At 44.0% G+C, this 23,058-nt stretch overlaps 2 protein-coding genes across 3 annotated transcripts in view; both read right to left on the bottom strand.

Annotated features, from left to right (window-relative positions):
* Positions 1-9,042, bottom strand: part of LOC146983303 (zinc finger CCCH domain-containing protein 7B-like) — a 14,849-nt gene extending 5,807 nt beyond the window's left edge. The window contains exons 1-13 of one of the 2 annotated variants that reach the window (XM_085784808.1): positions 8,713-9,042; positions 8,521-8,588; positions 8,353-8,389; positions 7,061-7,258; positions 6,014-6,172; positions 4,886-4,966; positions 3,969-4,028; positions 3,416-3,470; positions 3,130-3,287; positions 1,771-2,371; positions 850-902; positions 661-754; positions 414-575 (exon numbers count right to left, since the gene is read on the bottom strand). In XM_085784808.1, the coding sequence (XP_085640934.1) occupies positions 414-575; positions 661-754; positions 850-902; positions 1,771-2,371; positions 3,130-3,287; positions 3,416-3,470; positions 3,969-4,028; positions 4,886-4,966; positions 6,014-6,172; positions 7,061-7,258; positions 8,353-8,389; positions 8,521-8,579 (1,717 nt within the window). In that variant the 5' untranslated portion in view covers positions 8,580-8,588; positions 8,713-9,042. The remainder of the gene's footprint in view (positions 1-413; positions 576-660; positions 755-849; positions 903-1,770; positions 2,372-3,129; positions 3,288-3,415; positions 3,471-3,968; positions 4,029-4,885; positions 4,967-6,013; positions 6,173-7,060; positions 7,259-8,352; positions 8,390-8,520; positions 8,589-8,712) is intronic. The other variant, XM_085784807.1, reaches the window with a different exon arrangement.
* An 8,792-nt stretch (positions 9,043-17,834) lies between these two features.
* On the bottom strand, positions 17,835-22,516 carry LOC146983302 (interferon-induced very large GTPase 1-like). Its single transcript, XM_085784822.1, has one exon. The coding sequence runs from the start codon at positions 22,497-22,499 to the stop codon at positions 17,835-17,837; it is 4,665 nt and encodes a 1,554-aa protein (XP_085640948.1). The 5' UTR covers positions 22,500-22,516.
* Between the last annotated feature and the right edge of the window lie 542 nt (positions 22,517-23,058).

The raw sequence follows: 23,058 nt of genomic DNA, 5'->3' as shown, positions 1-23,058 counted from the left end.
GTCACCTGCATCATTATCATTACAGAATAGTTGCGTTATAAGGGGCATATTGATGTATGTAATAAATAAACTGCACATCATTGGAAAGTGGTATTTGTGGGCCAACGCTGGAAGAGCGGAGATTCACAGTGATGACTGAACTGTAGAGAAGATTTGCAGAGGTGAAGAAGCAGTTTTTATGATATATGTGTCTGGGTTACAGTTATACATGAGCAATGACAACTAGCAGAGTGTCACGTGTGTATAAAAGTGTATTTATATGCCTGGAAAATCTCTGCTCCGTATTGTGAATATAGACTCTTTTTGACCACCAGATTTGCTCTCGTTCTCTCTGTAATCTAAAGACTAAATGACTGTGGTCAATGCAAATCAGATCCTGATACCAATGGTCTATTTGATTTTGTGATCCTTACCCCTGCAAAGTACAAAGGGCCCTCTGAAGGACGTCAGAGGAGGAATCGGTCGCACTCTGGTCCACTCTGAGGGATATCCTACCTTGCGTCGACATAACAGAATGTCTCGCTTACAGCTGTGAACCAAGTCTGGCTTGTGAACAAACGTATATATCCCTTGACCTGAAAACAGATATCATTTTTTAAGTAGAAGACACTCATTAGGACGTAGATGTTCGCGTGATTGTGCTGCCTCGGCGACACGTACCTTGCCGAGGGAAACAGGCAGAGCAGGCCTGCAGGAACTCGTGGGTGGCGGACAGAGGGTTAAAGACCGCAGCCTGCGTTTGGTTTTTCTTCTCCTATTTTAGCACAGTGAGGAGGAAGATTTCAAGGAAATGTCAACAGAACAGATAAAAAAAACTGCTGGTAACACAAGCCAGATAATCGGTCTTACTTTGTAGTTATTCTTTGCAGATCGTACTCCTGCAGTGACAGCAGTGAGAGAGCCTGAGGAGCAACAGCAGGAGATCAGTTACAACATGTTGACATGTGATGTGTCCAGACTGTGCTAGAAGATATTAAGCTTCTTAGATCAAGTATCTGAGTTTACTTTTATTATCATTTGAACTATGCATCTGCATCAAAAAGCAGTTGTGCATAAATTTACACGCTCATGTGCTTCCTAACTTCCTTAAAGGAGAATTATGGTCATTTTTGACCCCTAAATCGTTGTCCTGATGGTCATCTAGTGTTGGGGGGAGCAAAAAACGCAACTAAAATTGATGCAGGCAAACCGGAGTTACACCATGGCCGTTTATTTTGTAAAGAAATCATCACAACAAGGAAAAAGTGTTTGTTTCTGTGGCGGGGAGAGCAGGCGCTCTGCGATCGGATAGTCTTTCCAGGACATTCCAGAGTTCGGCTGTCTGAGGTGAGTGATAACATGCAAAAAACACAAAGTTTATACTGTTTATACCGGTTTATACTGTACAGTTTATGAGTTCAGTGGTGTGTCATAAGGATTCGAGTCATGTACCATAGATATTTGATTGTTTTTTGAGTGTTTGTTGTGGTTGAAATAATTGCCCCCATACTTTAGCGTTGTGGCTATCCCTAGCGCCGTCTCGCCATGGTGTAACTCTGGTTTGCCTGCATCAATTTTAGTCGCGTTTTTTGCTCCCCCCCAACACTGGGTGACCATCAGGACAACGATTCAGGGGTCAAAAATGACCGGAATTCTCCTTTAAAGTTGACATGAAACATACACTGTACTGTGTGTGAATCAGTGGGTCTGAGGCAAAATTATACTTGTGTTTAGGTTTTCATTTCATCATTAATTAGCAAATAATAAAAGTCTTCAATAAGCAATAATCACCCTTCGTGCGTTTGAAATCGGAGAGTGAATCCAGGCCTGTTCCCCCGATGGAGACCACTGGTAAAGTGGCACCTTGCGCTGACGGGAACAGGTCCAGGGCATCGAGGCAGTCGAGCCGGGTCACAGCTTTAACGCCAGTCGTAGGGACATCACAGCACTGACCACCTGGATCAGAGACGGTGTCCAGCGTGTCGAGTTCATCCAGCAAATCATTGAGGGACTTCTCCCCCGTCTCCAGTTCTGCGGTAGACTCATTAGCTTCCGCGGTAACAGCAGTACTTGGCGCCGTATCCAAGAAGTCATCCAGGGAATCAAGGCCATCCAAGGTATCCAGCGCCGCAGAGCTCAGTCCTAAATTTGGAGTACCGGCAGCAGGGAAGTTGTCTAAGGCATGGAGATTCTGTGAGGTCACGAGGTCGTCCAGGGTATCCAGCGCCGCAGTCCGACTGCTGAGCTCACCACCTGAGAAGGAATCCAGGGAGTTGAGCTGGCCCACGGCCGAGGTGAAAAAGGCCGGGGGCAGCTGGGGTGTTGGGGCGGGCAGGACCGAAGGAACTGTGGGTGAGCAAGTAGAAGAACTGCTGGGAACTGAGAATGCCGCCTGGATGCACATCAGGAAAACATGGGAGGGGGAAAAAAAGGAAATGAGACCTGACGTAAAAATCTTAAACTATTTGCTACAACGCTGCAAACTGGTGATTAGATCTGAGCATTTTGATGGATGTTGAGGGGTGAGGAACTTCATTTTGATATCACTAATTATTTTCTAAAACAATAATGAAAGATTCTTAAGGTATTTATTACAGTGCATTAACTTCACTCAGCTCAGTCGAGCATTTTTTTTAAGTTGATTGATTCTGCTGTTTTATAGAGAATTTCTAAGAAAGAAACAAAAAAAAAAGAGGCAGACATTAGCTGATCAAGAGTTATACTATATACAGTACATCTCTCAGGATGTTGTAGGATACAATTGTGCTAAAAAGAGTTTAAATCTGATTGGGGATGCACATTTTGGGTTAGATTTTTTTGAAAACCAATTATTAACCGTTAACTGATCGTGGGAGCGATCGACTATGTGTTTGTTTCTTTTATTTGCCATTATAAAACACACACACACCTTGTAGAGTGTGGAGGGAATGTCTGTCTTTGTTTGTTAATTGAAAAATAAAATAAGAAACTGTTGAACTGTTTTTATCGCTACAAAGTGCAACCAAACACCAGGCTAAAAAGAGGAACAGCAAAGCTTCTCTGACAACTCGTCTGTGGAGCTGCAGGAGAGCTACTGGACCGGCTGGAGAGGGCACCGCCAAAAATTAACCAATAGTATTAATCTGTGTAGACAACACAACCTCATCTTACCTGAGTTGTCTCCTGCTCAGTGGGGAAGCAGTCCAGCAGGCTGTCCAAGTCTTCTCCCATCAGCTCAGAGTCCTCCAACATGTCCAACGCATCAGGCACTAAGGTTGCAGTGGGCTGTGTGGAGGGAATGGTGGACGGGGGCATGCTGCGAAAGCTGACTGCACAGAAGCAGAGGGGAGGATATTAATTTATTCTCAACAAGAACTTTATCGTGGAAACAGATGCGGAGACACACAATGTTAAAGTTAAAGTATGTTAATGTTAAAGTAAAATCCAGAATTCACACCTGGTGCAAGGCCACTCAAAGGATTTGTGCCATTTCCTACATTAGCACCCAACACCTGGAGGTGAGAGGGTATAAAAAGAAAAATCATGATGTTGATCAAGAATTCACACACTAACTGGATGGCAGAGGCATTTAACCAGAGAGCATTTCAAGTGACAAAGTGGACATTTATTGTGGTCCTTGTGGTTTTTTGTAGATATGTGGATATAACATTTATATTATTACTATTACAGCTCGCTATTTATGAATATAGAGATCAATGGTCCCTACAAAGCAAGAGCCCTGGAATAGGAATTAACCAGTGACTTTCAAGTACAGGAAACAAGAATGTGGGAACAGTCCTGCCCTCGCAGATAGCTGTGAAGTGTCACAAGTAAAAACAGACATGTGGTCACAAAAACAGATGTGTAGCCAAGATATTCTCTGTTAACACTCAATGAGGAAAGCACTGGTCAACAGCGAGGGGGTTAAAATGAGGTTACATGAGACCAGCATGATTCAAGACAGGTTGCAGAAAGAATCACATTCAAATCTGTCATGATGTGAAACTTGCCTTGATGGGTTCAGTAGCTGTGTTTCCATTTGCAACACCTCTCGTAGTGAGGGCTTCCTCCTGGACAAGACAAAGTGGATATACGTAAGAGAAAAAACATAGTGAGGACCAGATAAAGACCAATGATCAACTCCTTTCCAGTAAAATTATCAAACAATATATATTTCAAGTAGCCAATACTATTATAGGTTTGTGGTGGAAAATTGCTATGATTAGTATTTTCCTTGTAATGAGTAGTAACATAGTCTTTGTAGTAGTTGTAGTAAAACCTTGTTTGTACTCCTGTTAACTCCATTAGTAGAGACATTTGTGAACTGACCATAATAAACCTGGGGACAGAGGAAGGACACTAGGTTGACCCACGTACAACCTTGTTTACTAATTGCTCTAGGTTGTAAATACCTACAGAGAAACCAACAACGGGGGTAGACATTTGTTGAGTAACACATCTGTTGGATTGTTTTATTGTCTGAGAAAGCTAGAAGTGTTTGTAGTAATGTCTAACCAGAGTCATAAAGTGGGGTATAAGAAGGGACTGCAACCTCTGTTCTTGGGGCACTACTCTGAACTGCTATCTGCTGTGTAGTTCTGTGTTCTGTCTCCTTCTCTAGAGAATAAACTTGGGTGCATGCTACCACTCCAGTCTTGTTCTTTTGACTCACTCAAGGCAGAATCAAGATTTCCACGACAGGTTTATTTTGAATGTGATGAACAAACTTGATTTTTAAAAATGTATTAAATTCACTCAATAACAGTATCCAAAAGCATTCATATAAATATTCTAAGCATGATTTACATGAGCGTTACAGTACATCATAATGAGAGTTTGTCCATGTCCAAACCTGAAAACCTAAAAAAAAACCCTCTCACATACAGTATATCCACTCCTAAATCTAAACAGTGAGTATTTCACCAACCTTGGCGCTGACATAAGGTTTTCGAGTTTTTAGTCCTAGGCGGCCGGCTAGCTCCTGAGCGAGGTCATTCACATCTTTATCCTGTCAAGAGTGAACACTGAATGAATGAATGAATGAATGAATGAATTCAAGTCTGTCACCTATGAATAAAATTGTGTTTATCTCTCACATGTAACCAAAGACACAGTAATCAAGAAAAGCACTCTGAGGTAACTTGCATTTGGGCAGCGGTGCTTTGAGTTCAGCATGAAACATAAAGTGCAGGTAAAGATGATAGAAACATTCACTTTGCAACCAAAAGTAATAGACACATTATTGAACTGCTGGTGGTGCCAAATAAAAGTCTGGATCTGACCGACAGACTGACACTGCCACGCTGCCAGACTGAAGGTGACATCTAAGCCTTGTGATGATTTCTTTTTAGTCAAACTGACATTTCCAAAGCCCAGAATGAACCTATGGATGAGTGCTATAATGACTATCCTGTCCTCTGTAGTCACTCTGCATGGGAGTGGGAGACTGTTTTTGACGCGCTGTTAACAAACAACTGCCCAAGCGCTTGTCCATGTTCGGGTGATGTTCCCATTTAATAGACAAAAGGGTTACAACAAAACAGACTTGATTAATGCAAAAAAAAAAAACTAATAAAGTGAAGCTGCTGGAAAACAAAGGAGTGAGGTAGGTGAGTGTGTGAGTGAGCCAGGTGAGCAAGCGAGCGATAAATAATATAATAGAATGATCCTCCACTCCATGTGTCACCTGATTACCTACTACACCCATGACTATAAAGAAAACGCTATACTGCCACTCGTGGAGACCTGACGAAACCCAAGAGACCGACAAATACACAGATGTGGCTCTTATAAGTGCATTTGCTTTTCAAGAGCTCAGTTCAAACCCAAACTCTGCCTCCTACTGCATAGGGTAGGGCAAAGTGTTGGTTTACTCTGATGAAAGAAAGTAGTTAAAGTGAACATAACGCATTTAAAAGGTAACTTTTCAAACCCAGAAACCCCCCTCCCCCAATTACGACAGGCTGTGACTCAATGAAACCATAACCAGATTTGAATTTGTGCTTCTCTCAGAGACCCATTTGCATCAACTCTCCCAATCCTCCCTTTCCTTTACCAGACGAGTGATGAGCAGACAGTCCGTGGTGCAGTTGTACGCCTCCTTGAACTTCCCAAGCTCTTTTAAACACAGCGCCTTCCTGTACAGGGCCCTGCGGCTTTCCTTACACACTTCTAGAGCTCTGTCGCAGTCCGCCACGCCTCGATCATATTCCCCCTGTAGAGCACACAACAAATGTGAAAGACGTGAAACGAGCTCAGATGAGGAGCCGTGTCATTTCTTTGGTAAATATGGTGGCAGGTTTAAACTCAGTAGCCTTGTACCGGAGATGAACACATCTCAGTGATTGCAAGGTGGAAGGCAGAGAGCCTCCATTCTCCCTGGAACAAGTTAAAAGTCATTTATTTATTAAGTTCTTTTTTAAACTCTGAGTTTGAAGGCCATATACTGATGAGTTCAAACTCTGATCTGTGAACAGCAGTGTTGTCCTGCAGGAGTGCAAGTAATGTGTATTATTTGATTTAAAGATAAGTCTGTACTGTATTTTGTCACTAAGTAAACCAGCTGCTGCTGCTGTTTTTGCAAGCATCTGCCAAATAAGTGAATGAAATGTCATAATTTTAGTGTTGGGATTTTAATACTAACATTTATCCATTTAGCTAACAAAATGTCATTGATGGAAATGTAGTTTATTTGACATCCAATATGTTAGAGATATTTCACACAAGAAAAAAAAGGTGCTGACACTAGAGCAAATTCAGATGAATACCAATTAAGATACATCCTCAGGAAACCTTGAATGATGGATCGACAGTTGATAAAGGGTCTGATTATTCAATAAATGATAGCAGTATGTAGCATTAACTGTAGTGGACTTAACCAGCAGCATGTTACTGGAGATTTAACATAAAATGTTTGAAAAATAATTTCACTTCACTTCAAGTTGACTGGCTCACTGTCAGATCAGGTTTGGTGTGTCAACACCTTGCCAAAACATTACGTCTACACTTGTCCTCACAAGTAGGCTGTATGTGTCGGCTGTTTGCTGAAACGTTCTGTTGACAACCTGCGTGAAATATCATCTCAGAAAAAAATGTATCTCACCATGCTGTGGTAGGCAGTGGCCCGATTCACATACAGGCTCTCCAGCAACACCTCCGGGATCTGGATGTCCTCTCCTGCAGCGTAGGACGAGACGTTCAGGCCTTCAGTGAACTCTCTCGCTGCCTGCTCCCACTCTCGGTCTCTGAACAAGGCGTTGCCCTCTTCGAGCAGGTTGCACACCAGCTGGGTGAGGAAGTCCTGGGCAGGAGGAAAGAAAAAAAGGGAGCTGTGAGGTTTCCACAGTCATAGTAACTGAGATGCATGGACAGGTAATCACAATGGATCTGAAAATGCCAGCAGGTATAGCAGATGTAGGTAAGGTGTATTCAGGTCAAGATCAGAAATGTAACAGGCAAGACAATGGGAACAGGATGCACATAAAATGTTTACAAAACGCTACTGGGCTTAGATCAGAAACAATAACTATCTGTCCAGATTTTATGAGTCTGTCTCATGCATGTATGCTTATTGAAAGTTACTGGTATTCTTATATCTGTATTCATCCCTCTTGTTTTTAATAGACCTGTAGTGATAACAACACTCAAATGACAGTGCTGAAGTAAATGCTATTACAGGATCAAAGTTACTATTCATCCTGAGGTGGACAACTATCTGTACCAGGTCTTGTCAAAATCACAATATGGCCAAGTGCAAGACCCCCGATGAAACCCATACTGTTCAGCCATGATGATGGTGGCACTAGCAGACACTTTGGGGATCAGCAAAGTTGAGGATACATCATCTGGGAACCATGTGGGTCATTTGCAATGACTCAAAACAGGATGGCACTAGAGGAAAGCAGTGAGTTTGGTAACTTGTCATGACAGCTCATCCAAGTGTTGTTCATTTTTGTTGAGTGATAACTGGGATTGTACTGTTGGGAATTTTATACTATAAATAGGCTACTTTAACTTTGTATAGAAGATCTACTTGTTGTGGCCGACTCAGAGAGTCCATCTTTCCTTAAAAATGAAACCATGAGAATGACCAATAACTTTCAAAGAGGGATGTGAAGCTTTCCGAGTGGCAATGAAGAGCAACACTGCCCCCAAGAAGGGAAACAGGGAGGGTTTTAAAATAAAATGAATAATAATGAAGTGATGGAATACAATGCGTTGAATGCCAAGAAGGAAGAGAAAGACGGTGGTAAAGACAGACAGAGGGAAACACATAGAGGTCTGTGAGTTCAGAAAAGACTTATAAACAAGTGATTGTGGCTCATAAAAAGCATGAAACCATGAGTGTGTAGGGAGGAACAGACATAACAGTGTGTCTGTAACAACATCTGGTACCTGGTAGCCCTCGGGCTCTGGATAAGCCAGGGAAGACCTTGAACAGAAAAAGTAAACATGTGAAGTCTGAAGCACTGACGGAGCTTATTCATGAAGGATGTGAGTCATTCAGAGACAAGGCGGGTTTCACTTTCCACAGGGTCTTCAAATTAAAACATTAAAACTCACTGTATAAACTTGAGAGCTTTACTTATCTCCTCCTTGCGCTTTCTCCTGGCAGGCTCCATGCTGCTTCACTGGAGGAAGACAAACAGAGCACAAGTGGACCAGAGGCAGAGATGGCTGCTGTTGTGTTGACATAGTTTGTAGCTGACGTGCGCCCACTTTCTTCACTTCCTACAAGTACAACACACAACCTACACACTCGACACCGTTCGTGTGTTCATGTTCATGCGGGTTCAGTGTTGAAGTCGGCGGGCGGACACCCAGCAGACAGGCCCCTGACCCTGCACGCTCTCCCGGGCCATCATGGCGCACTGCACCGAGTCCAAACACACACCTACCTGATGAAGAAGTGAGGAAGTTCATTGAACCGAGGCGCATTGTTCACCAGCGCGCCATGCTGAGTTCCTCTGTGAGGAAAAGACGAGGGGATAAAAACAACTTTGACAACTCGGGAGACCGTGTTGACGGTGACACACGGCGAGGAGGGAGGAAACCCGTCAAGTCTCCGGTTAAGTTTCGATTCCCAGCAGCTCCAGTCCACCCATGATCCAGCTGCAGATCTGTACACTGGCCCTTTAATGACGCCGAGAGCTCTCAGGCCCTGAGCGCGGTCTGACAGGCACCACTTCCTGCACACTGACGAGGGGTGTGTGAAGATACATCGATCTGCATCCGTATTTCAGTTGAAAGACCGACGAGTACATGTAGCTAAGTTTTAAAGAAGACTAGATTTACACAAAACACATGCTTAAATGTAAACACACATGAACATTTCTTTTTTTCTCTGAGTTTTCTTTATAAAACTCAATAAATCAGAATGTAGCACTTAGTGAACAGGAGGCATGTTGTTCAATAAAATCTGTGGTTGAAAAATGTCAGATATTTTAGTTGCTTTTGTTTTCATCAGTAGGCTATATGAAATGATCTCATATTGATCACCAGTCCTTGAACTGACTGGTGATATCAGCAAATCGAATCGATATAATATTGTATCATGATAAAAACTTTTATTAACACCTCTAATGATACTAACCCTGCTTAAGGTTACTTACTCTATGATATTGCATCATTATCTTTACATTCAAAGTAAGTGAAAAATTATGTTTCTGGACACTTTAATGTTGTGTCCTGCTTTGAATAATCTGTAACGTTCAAGGTCCTTCCTGAATGTAACACAAAAATTAATAATCATAAAACAGAACAGCAAGTTCAGTGGTTATCAATATTCATTAAACAACATGGGGTCCATGTTCACTGCTCAGGACTATCACAACACCATTGTACATTTCACTCAGTGGCGTGAGGAGAACTATCTCCATCTCAACGTCACTATAACAAAAGAATTAGTAATCAGCCCCCTCACCTCAGCACCCCATCCTCATCAACAATGAAGCAGTGGAAATAACAGACAGTTTTAAATACCTCGTAACATTGGACAATGAAGTTACTTTTGACTAGCACACCAGTGAGCATATGTCAGAGCACCAGTGCTTGCTCTGTCCTTGTGGTGAAATGCAGTGGTCATGTGGAAAATAATTTCCCTAATAAGGGACAATATGTCTAAAGTCTTTTTTAATCACATAACTGGATATGATTACCTATATTACCCTTGTTAGTAAGTGAGTGGTGGGATGCTGATGATTTTGACAACTAGACAAAAACTGTAATGGCTCAGGGCGGTGCGTGGTGCAGTGGGTACAGCGGCTGCCCCATGTAGAGGCTACAGTCCTCGCCCCAGTTCGAAACCCCGCGTCGGGCAGCCATTTCCTGCATGTCATTCCCACTTTCCTGTCTATCTCTACCTACTATGAAATAAAGGCAAAAAGCCAAAAAATATACTAAAAAGAAACTGTGATGGCTGAAGATAAACATAAGAAGATGTTCAGGAGCCTCAGGCTGTAAATTGACCCATTTCCTTTTAGTTTTCTAAAAGCCTCGAGTAGCCTAAAATTTAAAGCCGGAGTATCAGGTGCTGGAGTAGTGGCCTTGATGGTCAGACAAACACACTTAAGCTCCCCATTCATTGTATCAGTGTATTTTTGTAATTCCACCACTGCTCACCTGCTCTCTTTGAAAGTGAGTCTCCATCAGTCTTTAGTCTGCCTGCTGCACCGCCTGCTTCAACTTTTTTGCCACAATAAATAAACCTGTTTTGAACACACTATTTAGAAAGAAGAGCATCCTATTGATCAATAAACGTGACTTTACTGTAATAGTTCAAAATTTTGGGTTTCTTAATTATTATTATCTGTATTCATAACTCTAGTCAGCTTGAATTCTCAGTTAATGGAAGATTAGTGTGACATCTAGTGGCAGTAACGAGCGTCTGCTGAACCATTGACCTTATTTTGCTTTTATTGACTCATTGGGCCCTATTTTCCTGGCACAACTCAGGGGGGCGCAGCGAGGCGAGCCCTGGCACAGCTGGCGCAGTGGCATTTTCCTCCAGTCCATCAACGTGCGCAGCGGATTCGGTAAATTGGCAGACTGCTGTGCGCCGAGATGGGAGTGGTCGCGCAGCAGGGGGAGGTGTCGACAGATTCACCTTGGCGCAGTGACAATTTGTTGCCGATAGACCGCGCGGAGAGTGCGCCGAAAGCTCGCCAGCTCCAACCTGGTCTACTCTCAGCGCAAGGCGCAGCGCAGCCAGCGGACTGGTATTTTGACTGTCCAGCTCGCAGTGCGCACACATCACCAAGACCTCACAGGCAGGTTTCCACAGTTCCAGGCACATTTAAATGCAATTAATAATAATAATAATAATAATAATAATAATCACAATAACCCTATCTGAATCAGCACATATATCTATATCGATTGTCCCGTCACACTGATGACAGATCAAAGGCTGTCGGCATGCGTAATGGAAACTCAACCTGACTGAATTAACACAGATGAAACCAGGGAGGGACTGAGACAAAAAAGCAGCCGTGGATGTCCCAAGAGCAGGTGTTGACCAAGGGGGCAGTTGTCGGTCTGAGAAGTGAAGCTCACTTCCGCGTTCAAAAAACTGCAATCCCCTCGGATTCCTCTGGGGGCTGGTGTCAGAAGGGAGCATTCCCCATAGACCCCCATGTTAAAATCGCCGACTTTACATCCTCAGTAAACATGTTAAAAGCCTGGTGTCAGAACGTTTTTTCGTCTCAATCGATAGTTTCTACCCCCGCACACACTCTGAGGGGGGTGAATTTTTTTTTAACTCTACCGTTTTACTGTTATTAGGTTAAAATTCTGGCCAATTAGGGTGCGGAAACGTTGAGTGACAGGTCCGAGCAGCTCCGTGGACAGCTGCTTCGAGGCTAGTGGGCGGGTTCTCGGCCGGCCAATCCAACATGGCGCTGTTCAGGCCGCCATATTTGAATCACAAAAACGACTCCCCAAAACCAATGGGTGACGTCACGGACGCTACGTCCATTCTTTTTACAGTCTATGGTGTTGACACTACACACTGTGCCGTTGAGATGATCCTATATTTATTTATTTACTTATTGATTTATTAGGGGCCAGCGCCGCATCGTCACGCGACCATAACAAATAAAACTGAAAACAAATAAACTATCATCTCTCACAGCAAACCACAATCAGCCTCGGCATCAGATAGTGAGCAGATATTCACATCTCCCATCTCAGGTAAATTCTAAAGAAAAAAGAAAAAGAGAGACGCTCTGTGATGCCTCCTTTACGCACAGCTGTTTGTTTATGTTGTGATCTGTGCACACGGGTTTAAATAGTAGGTTACTAAATATGAGTGTCTTTATTAATGGAAAAGGTGTGTGTGTGTGTGTGTGTGTGTGTGCGTGTGTGTGTTTTTTTTTACTGGGCAACAGCTCTCAATATGTCAGAGCAAACCTGGATAACATCATAACCTCCTCCCTCCCAGACTACTTTTGCATCATCAGCCCGTGAGGTCTGTTCGCGCGACCGGACACTGCCAGCTTGGACCAGACCAGAACATCAGTTTCCTCCCGTCTCACTTGCTGTGAGAGATGATAGTTTATTTGTTTTCAGTTTTATTTGTTATGGTCGCGTGACGATGCGGCTCAATAAATCAATAAGTAAATAAATAAATATAGCAGATCATCGCAATGGCACATATCATTGCACAGGTCAGGTGTTGGTTCCTGCTTCGGCCTTCCGGCCTGTCGCACCTCCTCCGGTGCCAGTGTGTGCAGCTGCAGGGTCGTCAGCTGGAGACCGCCGTTCACTGATGTTTCGCCCCCTAGACCAGTACATCTCCGGGCGGGGGGGCAGTGGCTAATGGGGACGTCTCCCCGCCACCCCCTGCAGCTGCCCTTAGACGGGTGTTTGCCCCCATCTGCTGTCCTTCCTCCGGAGCCACAACCAGTAGCTCGCCTTCTCAGCCTCATCTCCCAGCTCCTTCACAGCTTTCCGCAGAACTTGCCCCGGTCATCCCAGCACTGCGGAGCAACTGCACCACCGCCTTGCCAACAAAACCCCTGCTTCCGACCTCCACCGGACATACCCTGGGTTTCCAGCCAGCCTCTTGGCACTCCGCTGCCAGCTCGGAGTACTTGAGGTATTTCCTCTCGTGGGCTGCTGTCATGCCCTCTTCCCAGGGGACGGTGAGCTCAATCATCAGGACTGACCTCTCTACAGGTGACCACATGACTATGTCCGGTCTGATCGTAGTTGTTGACAAAGGCGGCTAGCACAGGCCTTGTTGGTTCATGGTTATGGTTCGCTGCCACCCTGCATCTTTCCAGGAGCTCTGCCAGCTTGGTTAGCACCTGGTCGTGGCGCCACCTAAAGCGCCCCTGGGTCAGTGCCACCTTACATCCTGACAGAATGTGCTGGAGGTTAGCCTTGGTGGTATCGCACAGCGGGCAGCCAACCTCACTCCCAAACCACTGGGTGAGGTTCCGGGGGCACGGGAGGGTGTCGTAGGCTGCTCTAATTAGGAAGCTTACCCTGCTCTGTGGCGTCCTCCAGATGTCTGCCCAGCTGATGCGCCTCTGCACGGTGGCCTCCCATCGCGTCCAGGCTCCTTGACTGCCTTGGGATATAGCCTTTATGTGGAAGCGCTCCTGCTCCGCTCTGGTGACTTCGTCCACCACCATGGTCTTCCGCTCCCTCCTGGTGGCTTTGGACCAAAACCGTCGTGGCGCCGCCCAACCTAGCCCAGCACGACCTGTCTGGGTTGCCCCCATCACCTCTTCGTGTTGCAGCCTGGAGATGGCATTCTCTTCTTCCTCAGGTGCTTTCCATTTACGGCCTGTGCGGATTGGGACTTCTGCGCTTCTTACTAGGTGGTCAGCAGAGTCCTTCATCTCCAGTACAAGGCGTGCCTTCTCCTGCTTGTACCCGAGAGTGATGGATTTCAGCGGGAGCTCCAGCATGTTCCATCCAAACAGGCCTACGTCGGAGAAGCAGCGGGGCAAGCCCAGCCATTTCCTGATGTAGCTATTGGCTAGGCTGTCCATCCTGCTGACCTCTGACGTGGGGATCTCGCAGATCTTCAATGGCCACATCACACGTTGGTATAGTGTGTGCTGATAGCACCATACCTTGTGCTTCCCTGGAAGCTGGCTTTTGTTGATCTTAGCCAGCCCCTCAGAAAGCTGTTGTTTGGCCTGCTTCCTCATCTGTCTGTCAGACAAGTCTGCTGTGTATTGTCTCCCCAGGCTCCTGAGTGGTTTCTCTGCAAGCTTTGGGATTGGCTCTCCTCCAGCAACGAAGGTAGTGTTGTCTTGGCGCACCCCTTTCCTTATTGATAGGCTTCTAGATTTTACTGCCTTTACCTTCATTCTTGCCCAAGAGATCAACTCATCAAACCGCTTGAGGAGCCGTGTTGTGCATGGCGCCGTCTGGAGGATGGTTGTGACGTCGTCCATGTAGCTCCTTAGCGGTGGGAGCCTCTCCCCTGATGGAAGCCTGATGCCCCCAACAACCTGCCTGGCCCCTCTGAGGATGACTTCGAGGGCTGTCACAAACAGGATGGGGGAGATGGCACATCCCATTGCGATTCTGCGTTCCAGTCGGTGCCATTCTGTTGTGCAGCCTTCCAGAGCAAAGCACATATGCAGGTTGCTGAAGTACCTGGCGATGATGTTCTTGACGCACTCTGGGACATGAAAGAAGTCCAGGGCGAAGTCAATCAGCTTGTGCGGCACTAAGCCGTATGCATTGGCAAGGTCCAACCACACAACATGCAGGTCGCATTTCTCCCTCTTTGCCTGCTGGATTTGTTCCCAGATCATGGAGGAGTGCTCTATGCATCCAGGGAAACCGGGGATTCCTGCCTTCTGGCAGCTTGTATCGATGTACCCATTTGCCATGAGGAAGTTGGTCAATCTCCTGGCCAGGCCCGAGAAGAATATCTTCCCCTCCACATTGAGCAGGGCAATGCTCCTAAACTGGCTGATGGCCCGGGAGTTTTCCTCTTTTGGTATGTGTACACCAATGGCTTGCTGCCAGTCTGCTGGCACTTGCTGTTTTTCCCACGCTGTTCTCATTAGTTTCCACAGTATCCTCACTAGTTGGGGGCAATTCTTGTATAGCTTATACGGGAGCCTGTTTGGTCCAGGAGCTGACGCTGATCTTGACTTCTTGATGACGTCCTCCACTTCCTGCAGCTTGGGTGGGGAGATATTGAACTGTAGTGTCGGTGGGGTTGGGCGTGGAACATATCCTGGGGAGCCGAGCGGAGTGGCTCGTCTGTTGTCACTGACATCGTTCTTGATATGCCTCTCCAGCTCTTCTCTGGAGATATCGAGCTTCCCGCTCCGCTTCTCGTCCAGCAATTGTTGCGCATGTTTGAATGGGTCTCTAAAGAAGCTGGTCCTCTCCTTCTCTCTCTTTTTCCTCCTTCCTCTGATCCTCTCCACTCTGCGCAGCCTGGCGAGCTTTTGCCTGAGCTCATCCCACAGCTCCTTCAGGCCGACTTTCTCTTCAGGCGTGGCTTTCCGCCAGTTACGGCGGAGCTGCCGCCTGTCTCTGACAAGCTGCTCAATGTCCCTCTCCCTCCTTCCCTTCTTAGGGGCTGTGGGCTGCTTCTTCTTAGCTTCCCCGAACCTCTCCTTGCACTCTTCAAAGATGATCTCCCCGAACATGCTGAGCTTGTTCTGGACTCCTCCTCGCAATGTCAGCTCCAACAGGTGACTCAGCTCCAAGTCAAGCTTCTGCCAGGATGCCCGGTCGCTCGCCTTCGGCCACTTGATCTTGCAGCGTCTTCCTGGCTGTTTCGCAGGTGGTTTTGGATGGTGTGCCACTGGCGCGGTGCTGCTGTCCTCTCCACTGGGGTCTGCCTCCCACTCAGGGCACTCAGGGCTTCCTTCAGCTACTTCAGACATCCCATCACCGTTGGGTCCTGCGGCACTGTGGTTGTGTCAACGCAGCAGTAATCCATCCTCATCTTTCATCTGTGTTAATTCAGTCAGGCTGAGTTTCCATTACGCGTGCCGACAGCCTTTGATCTGTCATCAGTGTGAGGGACAATCGATATAGATATACGTGTATGTGCTGATTCAGATAAAATAAATAGGGGTTATTGTGATTATTAATCGCATTTAAATGTGCCTGGAACTGTGGAAACCTGCCTGTGAGGTCTTGGTGACGTGTGCGCACCAAGTCAATTGCCTCCCTCTTCCACGGTGAAATCAAACGTGCGCCTCGCGCACGCGGCGGATATAAAGGCGAGGAGAGGAGCTCATTTGATTGGTGAAGATCTGACTCGGCTGTGTCAAACCCACTCCACGCCTTCTCTCCTCCCTCTATGCCATTTGCGCCGGTGGGAGGGAAGTAGGCGGGATGCGCCCCGCTGCACTTCGAAGGAAAATTGCAAACTGCTCCTGGACACGCCTCGTTGGCGAAGCGAAGGCGAGGCGCAGGCCTGATCCACTGCGCCTGCGCTAGTTTACGAAAATAGAGCCCATTGAGTTGACTAGTAAAGCAGTCTTGTTTTCGGCAGCCGCTGGCATCGTCATCAAACTGTAATACTGATGCCTTTATCAGAGGTGATGTAAAGAAAGTGTGTTTTACTCTCTCTGGAACCTCGTGATGAATCAAATCGATTTTTTTTTTTTATCAGTTTGTGATCATTTGTGACATTCCTAACTTCCCTCACTGCACAGCTCCATTTAAAAACATACAGCTCAATCTGAGTCCATTAGTCTGAGACAAAATGGAGGAAAACTTGTTTCAGAGCAATTTGATTCAAATGTTATTCTTGGTCTGAACACCAACTTCACTAAAATGTTCACATTATTTTGTAAACTAATCTTAAAATGTTAAAATATCAAGTATTTGAAGACAAACCAGTTCATGTTTCTCTTTGAGTAAGATAAAATTAATAATCAGGAGACAGATCTTATCATCATTCACAAAGAGGTTTAAGCAGGCGACTGTGTGAAGGACCCATTTATTACAATAAAAACAGTAAGACAGATGTTTCTGATGATGTAATTGTAGGAACAGGCGCCTGATTGAAAAAAAAAAAAATCTATGAGCATAATAAGATCAGACATTAAACATCAGCCATCAACTTTTTCAACAATAATATGCACACAATTTTTCAAAAAGAGACTGAAAAAATAAGAGGATTAAAGTATGTCCTATGTAAAAAATTATTTTCTTTTTATAACAGCTTTTTTTGTTTATCATCATGTTTCAGGTATTTTCATCACCACCAACACTATTTATTTTCAGAACTTATACTCATCCTTACTATTCAGTCAATGTTCTTCTATAAAAACAGTTTCTTATGCAGACAAATAACACAACATTAATTAAAATAAAAATCTAGTTGTTAGTTGTTTGCCTCGTAATAAGATCTATACAATAAAAAAATTCAAAATAAAAATTACAATTAACTATGATCACCATTCTGTATGTCAGATAAATCATGTCACATACATCTCACAGATGAATCTTGATTGTAGAGAAAAAAAAACGGTCCATGCTTTGTGACGACTTGGTTATTTCCTTGAATGTTTAGCTTATTCACAGGTACATTTTGTGCATTTTAATCCTATTGTAAAATTAAAAGCTTTCAATGAAACAAATTGAAAACAAAATGTATTCTGATTTCTCATAATAGCCCATTTTTAGGGTGCACTCACACTAGTGCCACATTAGGTCTCTGTTAGTCCCACACTAGGGCTTTGTTAGGGCTTAATCATTTTTCTATTATACATTGTTTCTTTTGTCCATTTTCAGGCATTGTGCTACTTATGTTTTAATAAAATTAATTCCAGATAACGTCATTGATCAGATTATAAAATGGTGCATTTCCAGTGTTCTGATGTTGCAATAAAAAGCTTTTTCCTTTATGCTGTTCCTTTGAGTAAAGCTGCGGGTCATCACATTTCATCCAGACTTTGAATCGCGTCTCTTTTACTGCATCTTCTCCACTCACTGGGAATTTTTCCATAGCCTTGGAATTTTTTGTCGTAGTGCTGCTCCAGTTGTTTCTCAAATCGACACACAAACCATTTCCAGTATCTTAGTTCAGACTCACCTGGGGTAATTCTCCACTTAGCAAACCTTGGTCCAGCAGTTTGATACTGTTTAAAGGGAATGAGCTCATCTGAATCAGAACAAGGGTGAAAGCTCCTGTCACTTGCAACTAATGTTGTGCAGAAATACAAAAAGAATTCTTTTGTTCTACGAGGACCTTGGATTAAATGGGGTCGATGAAAAATTACACTGTGGTCAGAACCACTGTGATCTTCCATGGTGTTGGTGCAAACTGCTCCACAGAATGGACACTTTTCCCAGCAGCAGTTGCACAGCTGATCAATAAGGATTTGATCAGGCTCCTGTCTGAATTCATTCATCTTATCCAATGAGAGGCTGGTCATCTCCTCCATGATGGGTTCAAAGCCTTTCTCTATCTCTTCTCTGAGAAAGTCAAAATTGTTTATGTCTCTGAAGTTTTCAGGACAAATGACATCAAACGTCAACTCATCTTTTAACAAACTGTAAATTCCCTCCAGCCACATGTCTGTGTCTCCTCTCTGAGTTTTGACTTGGTCTGTTGCAGTAAATAAAGCCTGACTCACAAGTTTTTTCAGATCTTCAACATTTTTCTTGACTATATCTCGCGCTTTGTCTGTGTGTGATGTGAAGATGTATTTCTTTACCTCCTCTTTGATAAACTTCTCTACTTGTTTCCTTGGTTGATGGATGTAGGTGATGAAATCATCAAAGTCCTCTTTCTCTGCCAGTGACTTCAACACATGTTTTTCCAGGTTCAGTCTGTTCCCATTGAACGCTGATACATTGCACCTCATCTCTCCAGCAAGATCAATGGCAGTCTTGTTACAGACAGCCTCAACAGTGGAAACCTTCAGTTTGTCACAGATCAGTTCTGCAAGTACGACGCTTCTGAAAATGTTGTAATATTGATCTCTTTTGCTTTCTAAATAAGCACATGGATCATTCTTCTTCTTGAATTTGTTGTGGGACTCTGAAAGCCAACATCCTGCTCTGTCCAACACATACAGTAAGAGATCGACTGTGAACTCCTTCTTCAGAGCATATTTCTTCTTTGATTCAAATTCTGTCACTTTCTCTTTGACATTTTTGGCCACTTCCTGCAAATAAGTTGATCTGTAGCCACTTGTAGCTACAGGTTTGTTCATGATTGTATCGAGTGAATGTTTGTCAACATCATCAATCAGGGCTCTGATCTGTTCTTGATCTTCAAGTTGAAAAGATCTTCTGAAGACGTTCACAACTGTTGTAACCACTTGGTCAATTTTCTGATACTTGGTGTAGTTATCACCAACCATTGCTATGATCTTGTATTTACCACTGTTTCTGCGTTCACATGTTAGAGCCCATTCAAATCCAAGCTCTTCAAGGATTTTTGTCTTTTCTTCCTCCAAGTCGATGTCTTCAATAGGTTTTATATCTACAGTCAGTTCTCTCACCCAGCCACTCCAAACAGAGTCAAACTGCTGCTTAAGTTCCCCTTCATCTTGTGCCTTGTCTTTTAATTGCTGCGCAAGTTCTTTGCTCTTCTGTAGCAGCTTGTTGTCAAACTCTGTCTTCTGATCATCAAGCTTTTTACAAGCCTTCTTCTGCTCGATGACTTCATCCAGTTTTCTTTTTACTCCTCTCACCAGTTCCTCATGAAACTCCTTGATCTTGATTTCAAATCGGCCTCGCCACTGAACCAACACTTCTTTGTCTTTGTCATCATCAAAGTACTTTGTCATATCTTTTTTTATCTCTTCATATGTTTTGCTCATTTCTTTTGAAAGGTCAGTGAGCTCAACCTTGTCAAGTTTTCCATTTTCAATTCTGTTATACAGCTGGTTTTCAATGGTCAACATGTGTTTCCTCAGGGTCCAGGTCCAGTTCCCGTACTGGACCTCTAGGTTTCTGTACACTGCAATTTCAAGAGTGTTTTTGAAACTGAAAACAAAGTTTTCACTCAGTAGGGCTTCCCACAGGTCCTGAACTCTGCTTCTGAACCGTGACAGAGTAAACCCAGCAGACTGTGAAGCTTTAGAGATGATGAAGTTCTTCAGATCTTGGACGCTCTCACTATAACCTGGATTAGGAGGAGCCATCGGTGGACTTCCCTCCCACAGCTGGGAAAAGTATTTCACATCTTTTTGCACATCAAATGCAATGACATCACTGAAACACACAACATCACAAACCTCCTCTTTGGCAGCTAGTTGGGCCATGTGGTCCAGTTTCTCCTGCAGGCGTCTCTTTCCATCCATGTTTTTCTCTGCAGCTGAAATATCTGAAACATTCTGGTGAACAAACACACAACTTGGAGAAAGTTTAACTTCCTTCATCCTCATTAAAGCCTGAACAACAATCTGCAGAACATCCTGCATGTCAGCTGGATTCTCTCCAAAGATGTTGATCAACATCATGTTTCCCAGACCAACAAAAAACGTTGCCAGTTCATTGTCATGGTGAAGAGCGGTGTTACCTGCTAATTCAAGAGCACGCAGTCCTTCAGTGTCCACCACCAGAACATAGTCAAACTTCAACTCTGTCTTCATCTCCTCTGATACTTTGACCAGCTGCATGAAGGCACCCTTGGTGCATCTGCCTGCACTCACTGCAAACTGTAACCCAAACATGGCATTCAGCATGGTTGATTTTCCACTGCTTTGTACGCCCAAAACTGACAACACAAAAACTCTCTGGTCTCCCAGTTTCTTGATGACTTCATCTAAAAGACTAGTGACCCATGTTAGAGGCACATGAGCTGCATCACCATCCATCAGCTCCATGGGGTGTCCTGATATCATCAGCTCTGCAGCCAGCTCAGGGAATTTAGACCAGTCAGTCTGTCTCCTCTGTGTTTGTCCCTGCAGAGACTTATGGGCTTCATAGATCTGTCCCATTTCCCTGAAGATGTGCTCCAAGCCAAAATTGGCTGACTGCAGTTTTGTTGATATTTCTTCAAGCTCAGTTTGTTTTGTTTTTAACAAGTCAGATTTGTCATGTTTCTTCTTCAGGATCAAGAGCTCAGACCACTTCTCATTGTATCTTTGGAGAATTGATGTGAGATCATCTGTGGAGAGGGCATCCATTAAGATCTGAGTCCATTTCAGGAAATACTCTTTGTCTGTTGATGGCAAAGTTGAGAGACTTTTAATGAACAAATTCACCAGTTCACTGCAGGAAGCATTGCATTGTTGTTGTCGTATTTTCATCAGTTTTTCTTCCTTTTCACTTTTCTCCTTCTCAATGTTTCCTTTGAGGTGATACAGTTCTTTCTTTACGGTGCACCACTCATGCCACAGTCGGCCATGACAAGGGAGGAATTTATCTTTGATGTTTGAAACATCCATCCCCTGAAGTAAATTAACTATCTTCATAGCAGCAGATTTCCCTGTTCGACAGACTGTGTCATCTTCATCCACTCTGATTCCAGAGACCTCGGCCATGGTTTCAAGCTGGAAGGATGTATGTGGTTCAGACAAGATCTCTCTAATGATCCTTTTCAGTTCTTCACAAACGTCTGACTGGCTTCTGTCTTTTAGACCCATTTTGTATTTTCCTTTTTTTATCTGAACAGCACCACAATCATTATCAGTAATGAGACAGATGAGAGGTTTTGGAGAGTTAAGAAAGGCTGAAAAAACCTTACATCTTTGGTCACCTTTGTCTGGAGTTGGTAAGAGAACAACATTGACCGAAGATTTTTCAGTCAGTATGTCACGTTGTTTTTCCATTGACAGAGCATCACCGTGAAGATTACAGAAGGCAGTGTAGTCAGTGAAGGCATCATTGGGTTTGCCAGCAGGACAGTACCAGGCAATCTCTGCCACACCATCCATCAGATGGCGAGACTTGGTGCTACCTGGACAGTTTCTGTGGAAGAAGGTGTTGTGACGGTCATTGATCAAGGTGTTGATCAGCTGAGATTTAGACACTGACAGTGAACCCAGGCGGAGAAATGACACCATGGGTGTCTCAGCTTCACAGATGGACGAACTCTTCATGGTGATGATGGTTGACTTGTCTTTGATTTCACTTATTTTCCATGTTTTTCTTATTTGTCTGAATGTCCACAGAGGACACTCAACATCCATTGTGACTGGGTCAGGGACAAGCAAAGGTAAGGCGTACTGACACTGTGAGAGCTTTGTCATCATGTTCTGCTTCAGGAAGCTGTCTGAGCAGTGAAACACTGCCATTTGAATGTCCATTGGATGAATATGAGTCTGTTCTGGCTGACCACAGACAGCATCTGTGCTAAAGAAAGCATCAAAGTCACTGTCTGCTGTGTCAACAGTTTCACATACTGCAACTGGATTTGAGTGGTTAAAATCAACACTGCCTTGTCTTACAGGAATAAATCTTGCTCTGTAGTCTAACACCATCAACATCTGAAGAAAAGTATGAGCGAGATCTTCCTCAGTTGTTTCATGTTCCTGTTTCACTGGTCGACTTATTTTAAGAAAATCTGCTGGTGACAACTTCTGTTGATGTTTGTCTGTAAGGTGAAGTCTCTGAAGCAGACTCTTCAGCAACTCTTCAGACATCTTCAGTGATGGCTGTACATAATAGTAAGAAATATGTCAGTCGGCAGTTGACTGTGGTGGGACACATCAGATATTCTGAAAAGAATTTAGCAGTTTCTTACCTTATCCTTGTCTCCATTCTTATCCATGTGTCTGGTACCTCCAGGAAAACAATGAACCAAAGTACCAAATCAATAATGTAAACCATTTTTCCTTTGATTGAATCATTTAGTTTAAATTGTTAAATTGATTTATATTAGGCCTATACCTTTTTCCTCAGATGCTGATGGTCGTAGAGACTTGATTTGAGATTCTCCCTCCAGTGTTGTGACGCCATGTTTTTCCTCTGAGTTTTGAGTAACACCTGAAACAGTCACTGGATGACACTGTGAAAAACATGAAGGAGATTAGGGTAACATTACATAATACGGCCTGCGTCTTAGAGTGTAATTACCGCTTACCACCAACTTAAAGGGACATTGTGTAACTTCTCCTGTTATCTATTCACGAAAATCGATTATTTTGTTCAAATGTATGTTTTTCATTAATCAGTAATCCCCCCCATCAACAAACTGAAGTG

The sequence above is a fragment of the Trachurus japonicus genome, chromosome 8 (genome assembly GCF_045865225.1).
Source record: "Trachurus japonicus isolate A0001 chromosome 8, Traja_1.0".
Taxonomy (NCBI): domain Eukaryota; kingdom Metazoa; phylum Chordata; class Actinopteri; order Carangiformes; family Carangidae; genus Trachurus; species Trachurus japonicus.
The sequence above is the reverse complement of the archived record's forward strand: the minus strand, read 5'-3'. Positions and strand labels throughout refer to the sequence as shown.

Bases quoted from the DNA above. Each gene is read 5' to 3' on its own strand.
- LOC146983302 (XM_085784822.1), bottom strand. From the start codon at position 22,499: ATGTCTGAAGAGTTGCTGAAGAGTCTGCTTCAGAGACTTCACCTTACA.